The sequence below is a fragment of the Dipodomys ordii genome, unplaced genomic scaffold, assembly GCF_000151885.1.
Source record: "Dipodomys ordii isolate 6190 unplaced genomic scaffold, Dord_2.0 Scaffold192, whole genome shotgun sequence".
In the NCBI taxonomy this organism is placed as follows: Eukaryota; Metazoa; Chordata; class Mammalia; order Rodentia; family Heteromyidae; genus Dipodomys; species Dipodomys ordii.
The window spans coordinates 3,197,207-3,209,742 of NW_012267408.1; the positions used below are offsets into that span (position 1 = coordinate 3,197,207).

Below are 12,536 nucleotides of genomic sequence, written 5' to 3' on the forward strand. Positions count from 1 at the left end.
AGAGGCATGGCTCAAGTAATATAGTACCTACGTGAAGCAGGGCCACACGAAGCCCTGGGTTCAAACCACATTACTGCAAAAAAAAAATAAATAAAAAAGTCTGGATCTTGTCAAGGGACAAAAATAGTTTTGGAGTAGCTAGGAACTGTGATGTTGGACTCAGGGTGGGCTCTTGACTCTAGTCTATTACACAGGTATCTGACACACTCCTAGACTGCAGAAAACACTTGACATGGGTGGTGGCTGTACTGCAAGAGGTGGCAGCTGCCGCTGCCCAGCTCATTGCTCCACTGGCAGAGAATGAAGGGCTACCTGTGGCTGCACTTGAGGAACTGGCTTTCAAAGCAAGCGAGCAGGTTGGATTGGATGGCTGAGCAGGAGGAGGTGGGAGTTAAGCAACCAGTGCAGGACTTTCACTTCTGTCTTTGGCTTCTGCAGATCTATGGGAGCCCCTCCAGCAGTCCCTATGAGTGTCTGCGCCAGTCATGCAACATCCTCATCAGCACTATGAACAAGCTGGCCACAGCCATGCAGGAAGGGGAGTATGATGCAGAGCGGCCCCCCAGCAAGGTGGGTGGAACTTCATTGGAAAAATCTAGAGGCTAGGAGGGGCAGGACATGTATATTGTTGCTAGTGGTGGGAGGGCAAGGATACATGAGGAAGATGCCTGGAGCAACATCCTGCTGAACGTTTTCTCTGACTGAATTCTCTGAAGGGAGTACATTGGTAATCTCTGTCTGCCTCTACCCTCTGACCAACCTTATCCCTTAGCCTCCTCCTGTTGAACTTCGGGCTGCAGCCCTTCGTGCAGAGATCACAGATGCTGAAGGCCTAGGTTTGAAGCTTGAGGATCGAGAGACAGTTATTAAAGAACTGAAGAAGTCACTTAAGATTAAGGTAAGGGTAGGCTGTGAGGGCTCAAAATATGATGGGACCTAGGGCAGCAGCAAATGTCAGGTTGGGACTGAGATGGCTTGAGGGTTGAGGGGAGAACTAGAGCCTGTGATCAGGGAGTCATACAGGAGCTTTTCAGGTCATGGGGTCATGGGGAAGAGGTCAGGGTACTGGAAGCTATCTATCTTGTCCAGGGAGAGGAGCTGAGTGAGGCCAATGTGCGACTGAGCCTCCTAGAGAAGAAACTGGACAGTGCTGCCAAGGATGCAGATGAACGCATTGAGAAAGTCCAGACTCGGCTGGAGGAGACCCAGGCACTGCTGCGGAAGAAAGAGAAGTCAGGCACCTTTCTTGGAGCTCTGCTTCTTCTAATCCTCCCTCCTGTTGGAGGCTCTCTATTCTTAAGCATTCCCTTTCCCCCTTGTAGTATGATTCTCCCAACCTCACTATTCCTGCCCTTGTTTTTCACTAGCGTGGATAGTAAGGGGTACAATGACCTGCTGGGACTGAAAGGTCAGGTATGACAATGGAGAAAGGCCATTCCTAAGCCTAGATTCTATTTTACAGAGAGTTTGAAGAGACCATGGATGCGCTCCAGGCCGACATTGACCAGCTAGAAGCAGAGAAGGCAGAGCTAAAGCTGCGGCTAAACAGCCAGTCCAAACGCACAATCGAGGGGCTCCGGGGGCCTCCTCCTTCAGGCATTGCTACCCTGGTCTCTGGCATTGCTGGTGGTGAGTGCATTGGGATAGATACACATCACTGGCCCAGAGGAGACTAATTTTTTGACTCCTCTGTCCTTGGCCTTGGTTTTGACTTCTGCTGCCTTCTCCTCTGGATGTTCAGCTAGGAATGTTTGCCCAGTTGCACTCTGCCTACTTTCACCTAAGTTTTGACTTTCACAAATGACATATGTAGAGTACTTCTGGACAAATAGGGCATTACCAGATTTGTCAGAAGTTAGCATAATAACATTAGGTGAACTCTGCTAATTCTCCCTTCTGGATCTTTCTATCCCAACCCTGTGTCCAGAGGGTTGTCAGTCTGAAGCAGTGTGGGCTAACTCTTCCCAGGGCATCCAGCTCTGCCTGTTTTTTATTGTGCCTCTCTTGGCACTGCATTTTGCTATTGAGTTGACATGGCTTCATTCTATGATGTGATTATTTCTTCTATTGTATAATTGTCAGTTTTGCTTGTGGCTTGTGTTTTGACCTTTACCTAATCACTCATGGTCCAGGCTTCTTTTCTACTTTCCAGGCCCAGTCTCCCACTTTCCTTGGTAAGAAAGTATCTAATGCCATCTTAGTTCTCATCTGTCCTAGAGTTTGTTTTTTGTTGTTCCTTCAGTTTCTTACTTGCCCTTTTCACCTCCAGAAGCTAATTTCCTTGGCTGGAATTAAACTTTTTCTTGATGCTCTTGTGTCTTGTCAGATAACTCCTCTGAAGATCTTGTTCTCAGCTAAGTCCTTATCATGGATGCCTTTTGATTTTGGGCGGTGACCAAGTATCTTGTGTTATAGAACTCCTGTGATATATAAAGTTTCAACATTATTTGGAAAGGGTGTTCAGAATAGCCATTTTATAGTGTTTAATGAAGGTTCTTTAAACAAATGCTGATTCTGAATTAATGAAACTTCCTACGAAAAGGAGGCATTTTCCCTCAGCATTGGGGAAACCTAAGGAACAAAGGAATGGTTTGCATTCTCAACCTAAGTTTTACTGGTGAGCATTAAGGGTACAAGTGCATTGGAGTCCCTGGATTGCTCCCAGCACCCTTGTTGGAGATGGTGCTGCAAGTGCTCCTGCATTATACTCACCTTGTGATTCTCATATAGCACTTCCTTACTCCCTCCCCACCCCTCTTTTGGTTGGTCATGAGGCTTGAGCTCAGAGCCTGAGCTCTTTTTGCTCAAGGGTAGCATTTTGAGTCATAGCTCTGGTTTTCTGGTGGTTAATTGGAGATAAAGTCTCAGGGACTTTCTTGCCCAGGCTTGCTTTGAACTGTGATGCTCAGATCTCAGCCTCCTGAGTATCTAGGATTACAGGCTTGAACCACCAGCGCCCAGCCTCTTTCCTCTCTTTTTATATATATCTGCTTCTATGCTAAAGGAGGAGTAGAGAAAGGGTCATCAGGAAAAGGGTTTTTCTCTGTTCAGGATCCCTGTGGTATGTCTACCTAGACCCAAATCATGTAATTCCTCTCTCCTCTTTTCCTGCTCTCCCATGGGCTATCCTGAGCACAGAAGACCAGCAGCGAGGTATAGACTCACTCTGGCTAGGGTTTACTAGGGCTGGTGGGAATCAAGGTTGGGGAATAACCAGAACTGGAGGTGGGAGGAAAGGAGGAAGAACAAGGATGGAGCCCAGCTTTTAACCTTCTCCACTTGTGACTGAGGTTATTTGTTACGATATCCACAGGGGGCGCTCCTGGGCAGGCTCCAGGTTCCTTGCCAGGCCCAGGGCTGGTGAAGGATTCACCCCTACTGCTTCAGCAGATCTCTGCTATGAGGCTGCACATCTCTCAGCTCCAGCATGAGAACAGCATGCTTAAGGTGAGGAGCCTACAGGGAGGACTGGGGTAGAAGGTGAAGCATGTCTACCTCTATTAAAGAGTGAGGGCAGAGGCCTTCTAGAGCCTCTTACACTGCCTCTCTTTTTCCCCCACAGGGATCCCAGATGAAGGCATCCTTGGCAGCTCTGCCCCCTCTGCATGTTGCAAAGCTTTCCCTCCCACCCCATGAGGGCCCTAGCAGTGAGCTAGCAGCTGGAGCACTGTATCGCAAGACCAGCCAGCTTCTGGAGACATTAAATCAACTGAGTACACACACTCACGTAGTAGATATCACTCGCACCAGCCCTGGTATGTTCACTTGGTCAGATGAAAACTATACCTCCCCTCTTCCCCAGTGATTCAGCTTCTTCCTAGGAGTCCTTGTGCCGTAGAAGATCTTCCCAATAGTGTCCTTTAGTTTCCAAGTTGTTTGCTTGATTGACCCAATCTCTTCAGCACTTGTTCCACGAGAACATCAAGTGACTGTATTCCTGACCCTTAACTCAACTCAGCTGCCTGTCTGGGCCTCAGTGGGCCTCACCAGCTTTCCCTCCCAACAGCTGCCAAGAGCCCATCGGCTCAGCTTATGGAACAAGTGGCTCAGCTCAAGGCCCTGAGTGACACCATTGAGAAGCTCAAGGTCAGTTCAGTTTCTATTCTCCTCCACCCTACAAAGCTCACTTCAGAGCATTCATTGGTGGAACTAGGCACTTCTGAAGTTCCTTGGGCCAGTTCTGTGCCAGACAGCACATTGGGGAGTAGGTGGGAAGCCAGAATTTTGCCTTGGGAACTACCTTAGTAGAAACAAGATAAATTCTCATCAACAGAATGCATGAGCTAGGATCCTCTTTGGGGTTTGTGGCTTGGGCTACAACTTCTGTTAGAACAAAAATCACTGTGGGGTAAATCACTTATGGGCATGGTTCCCTAGAGACAGGGAAAACTGGGCTTTAAAGAATGTGGATCTGGGGCTGGAAAGTTGGCTTAGTGGTAGAGTGCTTGCCTTGCATGCATGAAGGCCCTAGGTTCAATTCTTCAGTACCATGTAAGCAGAAAAAAGCCAGAAATGTGAGGGAGCTGGGAAGGTGGCTCAGTGGTAGAGCGCTTGCCTTGCATGCATGAGGCCCTGGGTTCGATTCCTCAGCACCACATAAGCAAAAAGAAAAAGCTGGAAATGATGATGTGGTTAAGTGGTAGAGCGCTAGCCTTGAGCTGAAGAGATGAGGGACAGCGCCCAGGCCCAGAGTTCAGGCCCCACGACTGCCTGCACCCCCCTAAAAAACAAAAAAAAGAAAAAGAAAGGATCTGTAAAGAGGGATGTTGTTGTGGGGATGAAGTTGAAGGTGAGAACAGAAGTATAATGACGACTGAATCTTTGTCCTTCTGGCAAAGCATTTCTATGAAACCAGGGAGGCCTTGTCCTAGGCTGTGGGGACTCCTAAATGAAGTCTTGTTTTGTCCTCTCCAGGATGAAGTCCTTAAGGAGACAGTAACTCAACGCCCTGGAGCCACCGTCCCCACTGACTTTGCCACCTTCCCTTCTTCTGCCTTCCTTAGGGTAAGGGGGAATATAGTGCAGAGAATAAGGTGGTATGGGGGCTTCAGGGCCTCCAGAGGCTCAAATTCAACAAATATTCACCCCATTTGTTGTTGTTGTTTTAGTTTTGGTCTGGCAAGTCCAAGTATTACTTGCAAGTAATTCAAAAGTACTCTCAGTGTTTCTACAAATTCTAATATTTTAGAAAAATATAAAGAGCACATCCCTGACTTTTTATATCAGGTGACACTCAAAACTCCCTTGCCAGACTGTATACACCATTCCCCCTATTCTAATTTGAAAAATGGGGTCACCAATGCCTAAGACCTCAGAAGCTTCACTCTCCCAAGGGCTACCCCTGATCTCAGTATTCAGGGTATCCTTCAGTGGCCAAACATTCCAATAAATCCCTAACCTGGCATCCTGTTTCTTTCTCCAACACCAAGGCCAAGGAAGAGCAGCAAGATGATACAGTCTACATGGGCAAAGTGACCTTCTCCTGTGCAGCTGGCCTTGGACAGCGACACCGGCTGGTGCTGACCCAGGAGCAGCTGCACCAGCTACACAGTCGCCTCATCTCTTAAGCACTCCTCCCTTCCCTGCTGCCTGTTTCAGCCCTCAAATCACCCTGCCCCTGTACTGCTCTGCCCGATGCACAGCCCCCAGCCAACCTCAGCCAACCCCCAGGTAGAACCATGTGAATTAAGCTCTTCCCGTTCCATTCAGCTCTGCTCCAATCCTGTCAATCTCCTGCTCCTGCCCTTCACATGGGTTTCCCCACTCTTATCCCTTACCTCTTCCATAATTAGCTGTTCAGCTGCTCCCTCTTTCCAGAGGGGCCTCAGGGCATGTGGGGGGGTAGGCTGAGACCCCACCACCAAAGGTTGAGTGAGGTCCCCCTGATTGAGGACTTCACCCCTGATTAAAGCAACTTTTGCTTCAGTGCCTTCTGTGTGGTCTTGAGAGTGGAACTTGAGACATTTGGTTCAGAGCAGTAGTGGAGAAGAGATGCTAGGAAGCTTCAACTCTGTCAAATTTGAGGGCCTCTGCTCTGTCGTGACCAGTTTAATGCTGTGCCCCTCAAATGTACCTATGTAAGCTACTCTGAGCAAGGAGAAAAAGGCTAGGTTTAGAGCTAAATACTGAAGTTCATTTAGGAAATTGGGAGTGCTAGAGCAGTGTAGCTCTGCCAGCCCTGCTCTGCTTCCTGGAGTACCCATTGCTCTCCAATCCAGTTTCTGGAGCTGAAGTAATGATATGCTCACCACCTGTCCTCAATAGCCCAGATAACTTTCTGTTGTCCTGACCATCTCATTAGACTGGGGTTTCGGATAGAACATTTACTAAACTAGGGGAAACTGAAGTTTCAAACCAGTAAGAAAGGATAGAAGTTATAAAAGCTGCTCCCAAGCCCCATAGCAGATTAGTATCAGTTGAGTTGCTAGATCTTAACCTAGACCAGTTGAAATACCTCAAGAGTTGAGATTCACTGGGCTTGTGAGCGATACCCCAGTATTTTAGAACTTAACCCAGTTTAGTTTTGTTCCTTGATAGTCTTTATTATTGTCCACATGGGGAAAAAGACATCTAGCTCAGGTTTCCAAAGTGCTCTGATCCAGATAGAGAAAGGTCCTTGGCGCTTTGGAGCAGTCTAGCTGGGCCAGGCTCCACACATATACTGTCTTTTTTGAGGGCCAGGGGAAGACAGGAGGAAGGAGACTACAAGATGAGAGCCTAGGAGGCACATTGTCAGTTAGAGCATCCTCTGGGAAGGTCAGTGGATATTAGCCATTCTTAGCGGGGTTTTGAAAGCAAGTGACCTGAGGGGCTTTCCTGAGTACTCTAAGGATAATATCTGACTAATAATGTGCTAGATGAATAAGATTTAATTGATAATATACAGGGATGCTACCAAATGTTAGAGCTTCAGTCCTGTCAAACTGGTTGACAAGAATTGTGTCTTTATACTAGGTTGTCTTTTCCCCTATGAATTTGACTTCTCTAGAACTAAGGAAATTTCAGGCCATACTGTCCTGTCCTAGGGATTAGATTGTGTTGCTGTCCTTTATACCTAGTGATTACCTATCTTGATTTTGGGTTAAGACACTGAGGACTAATACTAGGCAACTTCTGAGAAGAAGACTTTTTTTGTTGTTGTTTTTTGTCAGTCATGAGGCTTGAACTCTGGGCCTGGGCACTGTCCCTCAGCTCTTTAGCTCAAGGCTAGCACTCTACCATGTGGGCCACAGAGCCACTTCCGGTTTTCTGGTGATTTATTAGAGATAAGAGTCTCAAGGTCTTTCCTGCCCAGGCTGGCTTTGAACTGTGGTCCTCAAAATTCAGCCTCCTGAGTTGCTAGGATTACAAGCATGAGCCACCGGTGCCCGGCTGAGACCAGGACTTTTTGATCCATCTTTTTCCCTTAGCAGCAGTTTCTCATCCCTTGAACTACTGTTCTGCTGAACCTGAGACTTAAATGCCCTACAAAGATCTGTCTCAGTCAACGTGTCCAAAACTGGAATCACTTCTTCTGTGTCCTAGATACCATAAGCCACAAACCTGGATATCTTTTTTTTTTTGTCAGTTGTGGGGCTTGAACTCTTGGACTGAGCACTGTCCCTCAGCTCTTTAGCTCAAAGCTAGTGCTGTACCACTTGAGCTACAGCGCCACTTCCCATTGGAAATAAGAGTTTCATGGACTTTCCTGCCTGGGCTGGCTTTGAACCATGTTCCTCAGATCTCAGCCTCCTGAGTAGCTAGGATTACAGGCATGAGCCACCTGCACCCGGCAAACCTGGATATCTTTGACCCTTTCTTCAACCTCAGAAATTTAATTACCTTGCCAGGCTCCAGTGGCATATACCTGTAATCCTGCTTGGGGCAGGAAAGTTCATTAAATTTTTTTTCTAATTAACTACCAAAAGGCCTGAAGTAGAGCTGTGGTTCAAGTGGTAAAGCACTATCCTGGAGCAGAAAAACTCAGGGACAATACTCAGGCCATAACAATAAACCCTAGGGGACACACACGCACGTACGCCCGTGCACGCGCGTGCGTGCGTGCGCACACATACACACACACACACACACATTTAGTTACCTAGCCCTTTTTTTTTGTCCTGGTCTTGAACTCTGGATCTGGTTGCTATCCCTGAGCTTTTCAGCTGAAGACTAGTCCTCGGCCACTTGAGCCACAGTGTCACTTCCAGTTTTCTGGTGGTTAATTGGAGTCTCCCAGATTTTCCTGCCCAGGCTGGCTTTGAACCACAATCTCAGATCTCAGCCTCCTGAGATCTCCCCCCCCCCCCCCCCCCCTCTCCCCCCCCCCCCGCACCTTCCTTTTTCACACTTCTTTCCCTTCCTTTCTACCTTCCTACTTTCTTTTCTTTTTTTGAGATGCCTCTAGTGTTACCACCTCAGGGAACCTCTAAGCCTGGCTTCTTAGGTGCTCCTCTTCTGAAAGTAGCAAAAATGTTGACCTTCAGATAAATTTGGATTGAGTTGCTTTATGACCTTTGTGAGGTTTCTAATCTGTAATGTGTTCTTATTTGCAGAATGAGAATAAAGATACCTTACAGGATTGTTGTGAAGGCTAGCTGAGTGCTAGTGCATACAAGCACCAAAACTGTGCCTGGCACACAGTGTGCATGCTTCTCTTCCTCAGTATGCGCTCCTGCTACTCTGCTCTATACCAGTAAGCATCTGTGTCTAGTATCACTGTTAACTCCTCTGTCTCCCCTGTTTGACAGAAAGTTCCTAAGAGTGTCTTCCACCTCTTTAGCCCCCAAAACACAGAAGTACACACATTTGAGGAGGAGTGGTTTCATTCTAGACATGAATTTAAGGTGGCTATGAGAATATCTAAGTGGATGTCCATTTGACAGTTGGATCTCAGTGGGTCTGGATCTCAGCAGAGTCTAAAGTGGAGATGATATTTGGGAAATGAGTTGGAACATGTCAGTGGTGGGTGAAGGAATGGTTTGCTTGAACTCAGAGACTGGACACGTTCCCTTAGCTTTTTCTGCTTAAGGCTGGAGCTCTCTCACTTGAGATTCAGCTCCACTTCCGGCTTTTTGGTAGTTAACTGGCAGTAGAGTGTCACTGACTTTCCTGCCTTGGCTGGCTTTGATCTCAGATCTCAGCCTCCTGAGTGGCTAGGATTACAGGTTTGAACCACTACACTAGCATCTGGTGAGTTCACTCTCATGATTCAGGTTTCTCAGTAAACCTGAGGCAAAGCTTAAATGCTAGGGTTTTATTGGAAGTTGCAATCCCAGAACAGTGAGGGAGAGAGGAGAAGGAAATTAAAAGCTTGTTTAATGAATTTGCCACTGCTTCATGAAGATGCAGCTTGCCCACATGAAGTGACTCTGGATAGACTACACAGAAGCTTAATATTAATATATTAATCATGCTTAATATTGATGGAGGGATAAAGAGGAAGTTTACCCGTTCTTCCTCCTGGTTACCCTTTGCTCAAAATTTCTTCTGAATGGTGGTAGCATCCTCTCATGTGCTGGAGTGATGTGCATTGTGGCACTTCATGCAAGTCGTGAAGTGCTGAGGGGAACACTTGGCTGCCAGAATTGGGTCAGAGCAGAGTAGCTGTTGGACCTGGGAGTTAGGTAAGGCTGAGAGAAGCAAATGAGTTCTAGGAAGTAGCCACTGTGATTCCCAGATGCCCAGTGAACTGGCTGATAGTCTCCCTGTCAAAATAGCACACAAAGAAAAGGAGAAAAAGTAAATTATAGTTTTATTATACCTTTAAAAAAGAACTTATTAGGAGCTGGGAAGGTGGCTCAGTGGTAGAGCACTTGCCTTGCATGCCTGAGGCCCTGAGTTCCATTCCTCAGCACCACATAAGCAAAAAGAAAAAAGCCGGAAGTGGCGCTGTGGCTCAAGTGGTAGAGCGCTAGCCTTGAGCTGAAGAGCTGAGGGACAGCGCCCAGGCCCAGAGTTCAAGCCCCACGACCGGACCACCCCCCCCAAAAAAAAATAACTTATCAGGGCTGGGAATGTGGCTTAGTGGTAGAGTGCTTGCCTAGCATGCATGGAGCCCTGGGTTCTATTCCTGAGTACCACATAAACAGAAAAAGCCATAGGCGGCTCTGTGGCTTAAGTGGTAGAGTACTAGCCTTGAGCAAAAGCTCAGGGATAGTGCCCAGGCCCTGAGTTCAAGCCTCAGAACTGTGAAAAAACAACAATAACAACAAAAAACCCACAAAAATCACCTCATCTATTGACCAATGTTCAAATTTTTCTCATGTCATTTAGAGTCTACATACTAAATAGCTGAGGTAGAGGCTACAGTGGCACATAGACACCTGAGGCAAAAGTTAAAAGTAAGACCTATCTGTGAATAGAGTGCTTGCCTATCATGTGAAACTCTGGGTTTGATCCCTAGCACTAGAGGGGAAAAAAAGAAGGAATTGCATAGCTACTAATAAGTAATTCAACTACGGTAATTATAAAGGCAGACAATAAAAGTCTTAAGTATCAGTCTAAAATTGAGCACAAAAACTCTTCATCTTTGATATACATGGTTAAATATCAGAACTTTATTGTAGAAAATAGTTACTATAAACAGTTGTCTAAAATGAAGCTTCAGATAGTAAAAAAACAATACAAAACCCTCAAACCAAAAAAAAACAACAAAACAAGGAAATTTCTTCATTAAATGATTTTTTAGTTTGTTTCATTATTTTATTCATAGTAAGTAGCAATCTCTGAATCCTTTAAAATCAAGGAAGTTACGTCTTCAACTTGTACTCAGCCTTCTTATCTAATTAGCATGCACAAAAGGTTGGGGTTTTTGTTGTGTTTTGTGTGTGTGCTAGTCCTGGGTCTTGTACTCAGGGCCTGGGCATATCCTTGAGCTGTCTAGCACTCTACCATTTGAACAACAGCTCCATGTCCGGCTTTTTGCTGGTTAATTGGAGATAAAAGTTTCCTCAGGCTGGCTTTAGACCAGAATCCTCAGATCTTAGCTTCGTGAGTTGCTAGGATTACACTTGTGAGCTACTGGTCTCAGAACATTGTTCTTTAGAATTTTTAAGTCTCTTACCACCTCTACCTTCTACATCTCTTGTTGTTGTTTTTTTTTTCTCATTTTCCTTTTTTCTCTTACCTTCCCAAGGTCATTTTTATTCAAGTCTATTGGTGTTTTGACAGTGTTACAACCGACTAGGATGTCTATGGTTCCATATTTGGAACAGAGATGGATACAGTACTTACTTCTTTCCAAGCCTTTGCTCTCAGATTCTGGAGCTGACACTGCTTTTACAACAGAGGCAAGAGAGTCCCAGCCTAAAAGATATCCACATATTGCCTCTAAAGTTAGATTTGGAATGGCTGATAAAGTGACATGATTGCCTTTCCTCAGAAGATGGAGGGGGAATAGTGACTTGTCTCCAGGTGGGGATGGGAATACGCTTAGACCTGCAATCCCTTGCAGTCTTGGACTTGGAAACATGTTCTATTAGTTGAAATAGTTCTTTAACTCAATTTTATGGTCTGTCTTCCTTGAAGACAAGATCCATATTTGGGACAAATATTCTTTTCCTTAAGATGCTTTGGACATCTTATACTTGCGTCCACTTGAAGTGATTTTGCAAGATGTTAAAAGCATCGTCCTGACCTTTGAAGCCAATGTCAATGAAAGTATTGTGCCTGCACTGTGTGCTGTCCTGGAATCACATTACAAAGTAGAAGCTGGGATGTGTTTTGTTTCCTCAGCAATGCCACAATATCAATCTACTGGTAGCTGATTAAATAACTCTTGATATTTTATATTCCAATTGGCATGGGTAGTCTTTTGAAGTGACCAGCCTAAAATGGAGGCTCAGATCTAGTAGCACTATTGGAGGCCTGGAGCAGAATTTGGTAGATGTTGGTATCTAGCTCATGTACAAGATAGGCTGTGCATAACATAGGTAGACATTTTGTCACTTTTATATTTTTCTTTTGTTTTTGTCAGTTGTGGGGCTTGAATTCTGGGCTTGGGCTCTGTCCCTGCATTCTTCAGCTCAAGGCTTGAGCCACAGCACCACTTGTGTTGTTTTTTTTTTTTTTCCTAGTGGTTTATTGGATATAAGAGTCTAAGGGAATTTTCTGCCTGGGCTGGCTTTGAACTGTGATCCTTAGATATCAGCCTCCTGAGTAGCAAGGATTACAGGTATGAGCCACTGGCACTCAGCTTGGCTCTTTTCTTTCTACCTATAGAGTCTTCTTTAGTCTCCAGGTTCTTTCTTTTTTGCTTACTTTTTCCTTGTAATTTATTTATTGAATTAATATTTATTAAAGTCGGGACATTAAAAAATTCACCTTCATGGTATTAACACCTTCCTTTGTCTTCTGCATTTCTTAATTGTTAAATTGTTATGTGGATTTAGAGTGATTCTCAAAATATGTCCCCTGACCAATAGCAACTTTAAGAAATGTGGCCCAGTATTGAATTTCTCTGAAGTTACCCATTGAAACAAAGATCAAAACAATTGAGATAAGGGAGAATGAAATAGGTGAGGTCACCTATTTGTTCTCTTGGTGAGATGACATGC

At 45.4% G+C, this 12,536-nt stretch overlaps 1 protein-coding gene across 2 annotated transcripts in view; it reads left to right on the top strand.

Annotated features, from left to right (window-relative positions):
- Positions 1 to 5,929, top strand: part of Dctn1 (dynactin 1) — a 28,489-nt gene extending 22,560 nt beyond the window's left edge. The window contains exons 19-28 of one of the 2 annotated variants that reach the window (XM_013034636.1): positions 195 to 356; positions 439 to 570; positions 773 to 898; positions 1,090 to 1,232; positions 1,463 to 1,629; positions 3,314 to 3,447; positions 3,563 to 3,755; positions 4,007 to 4,086; positions 4,915 to 5,004; positions 5,430 to 5,929. In XM_013034636.1, coding sequence (XP_012890090.1) covers positions 195 to 356; positions 439 to 570; positions 773 to 898; positions 1,090 to 1,232; positions 1,463 to 1,629; positions 3,314 to 3,447; positions 3,563 to 3,755; positions 4,007 to 4,086; positions 4,915 to 5,004; positions 5,430 to 5,567 — 1,365 coding nt within the window. In that variant the 3' untranslated portion in view covers positions 5,568 to 5,929. The remainder of the gene's footprint in view (positions 1 to 194; positions 357 to 438; positions 571 to 772; positions 899 to 1,089; positions 1,233 to 1,462; positions 1,630 to 3,313; positions 3,448 to 3,562; positions 3,756 to 4,006; positions 4,087 to 4,914; positions 5,005 to 5,429) is intronic. The other variant, XM_013034637.1, reaches the window with a different exon arrangement.
- Positions 5,930 to 12,536: the final 6,607 nt, after the last annotated feature.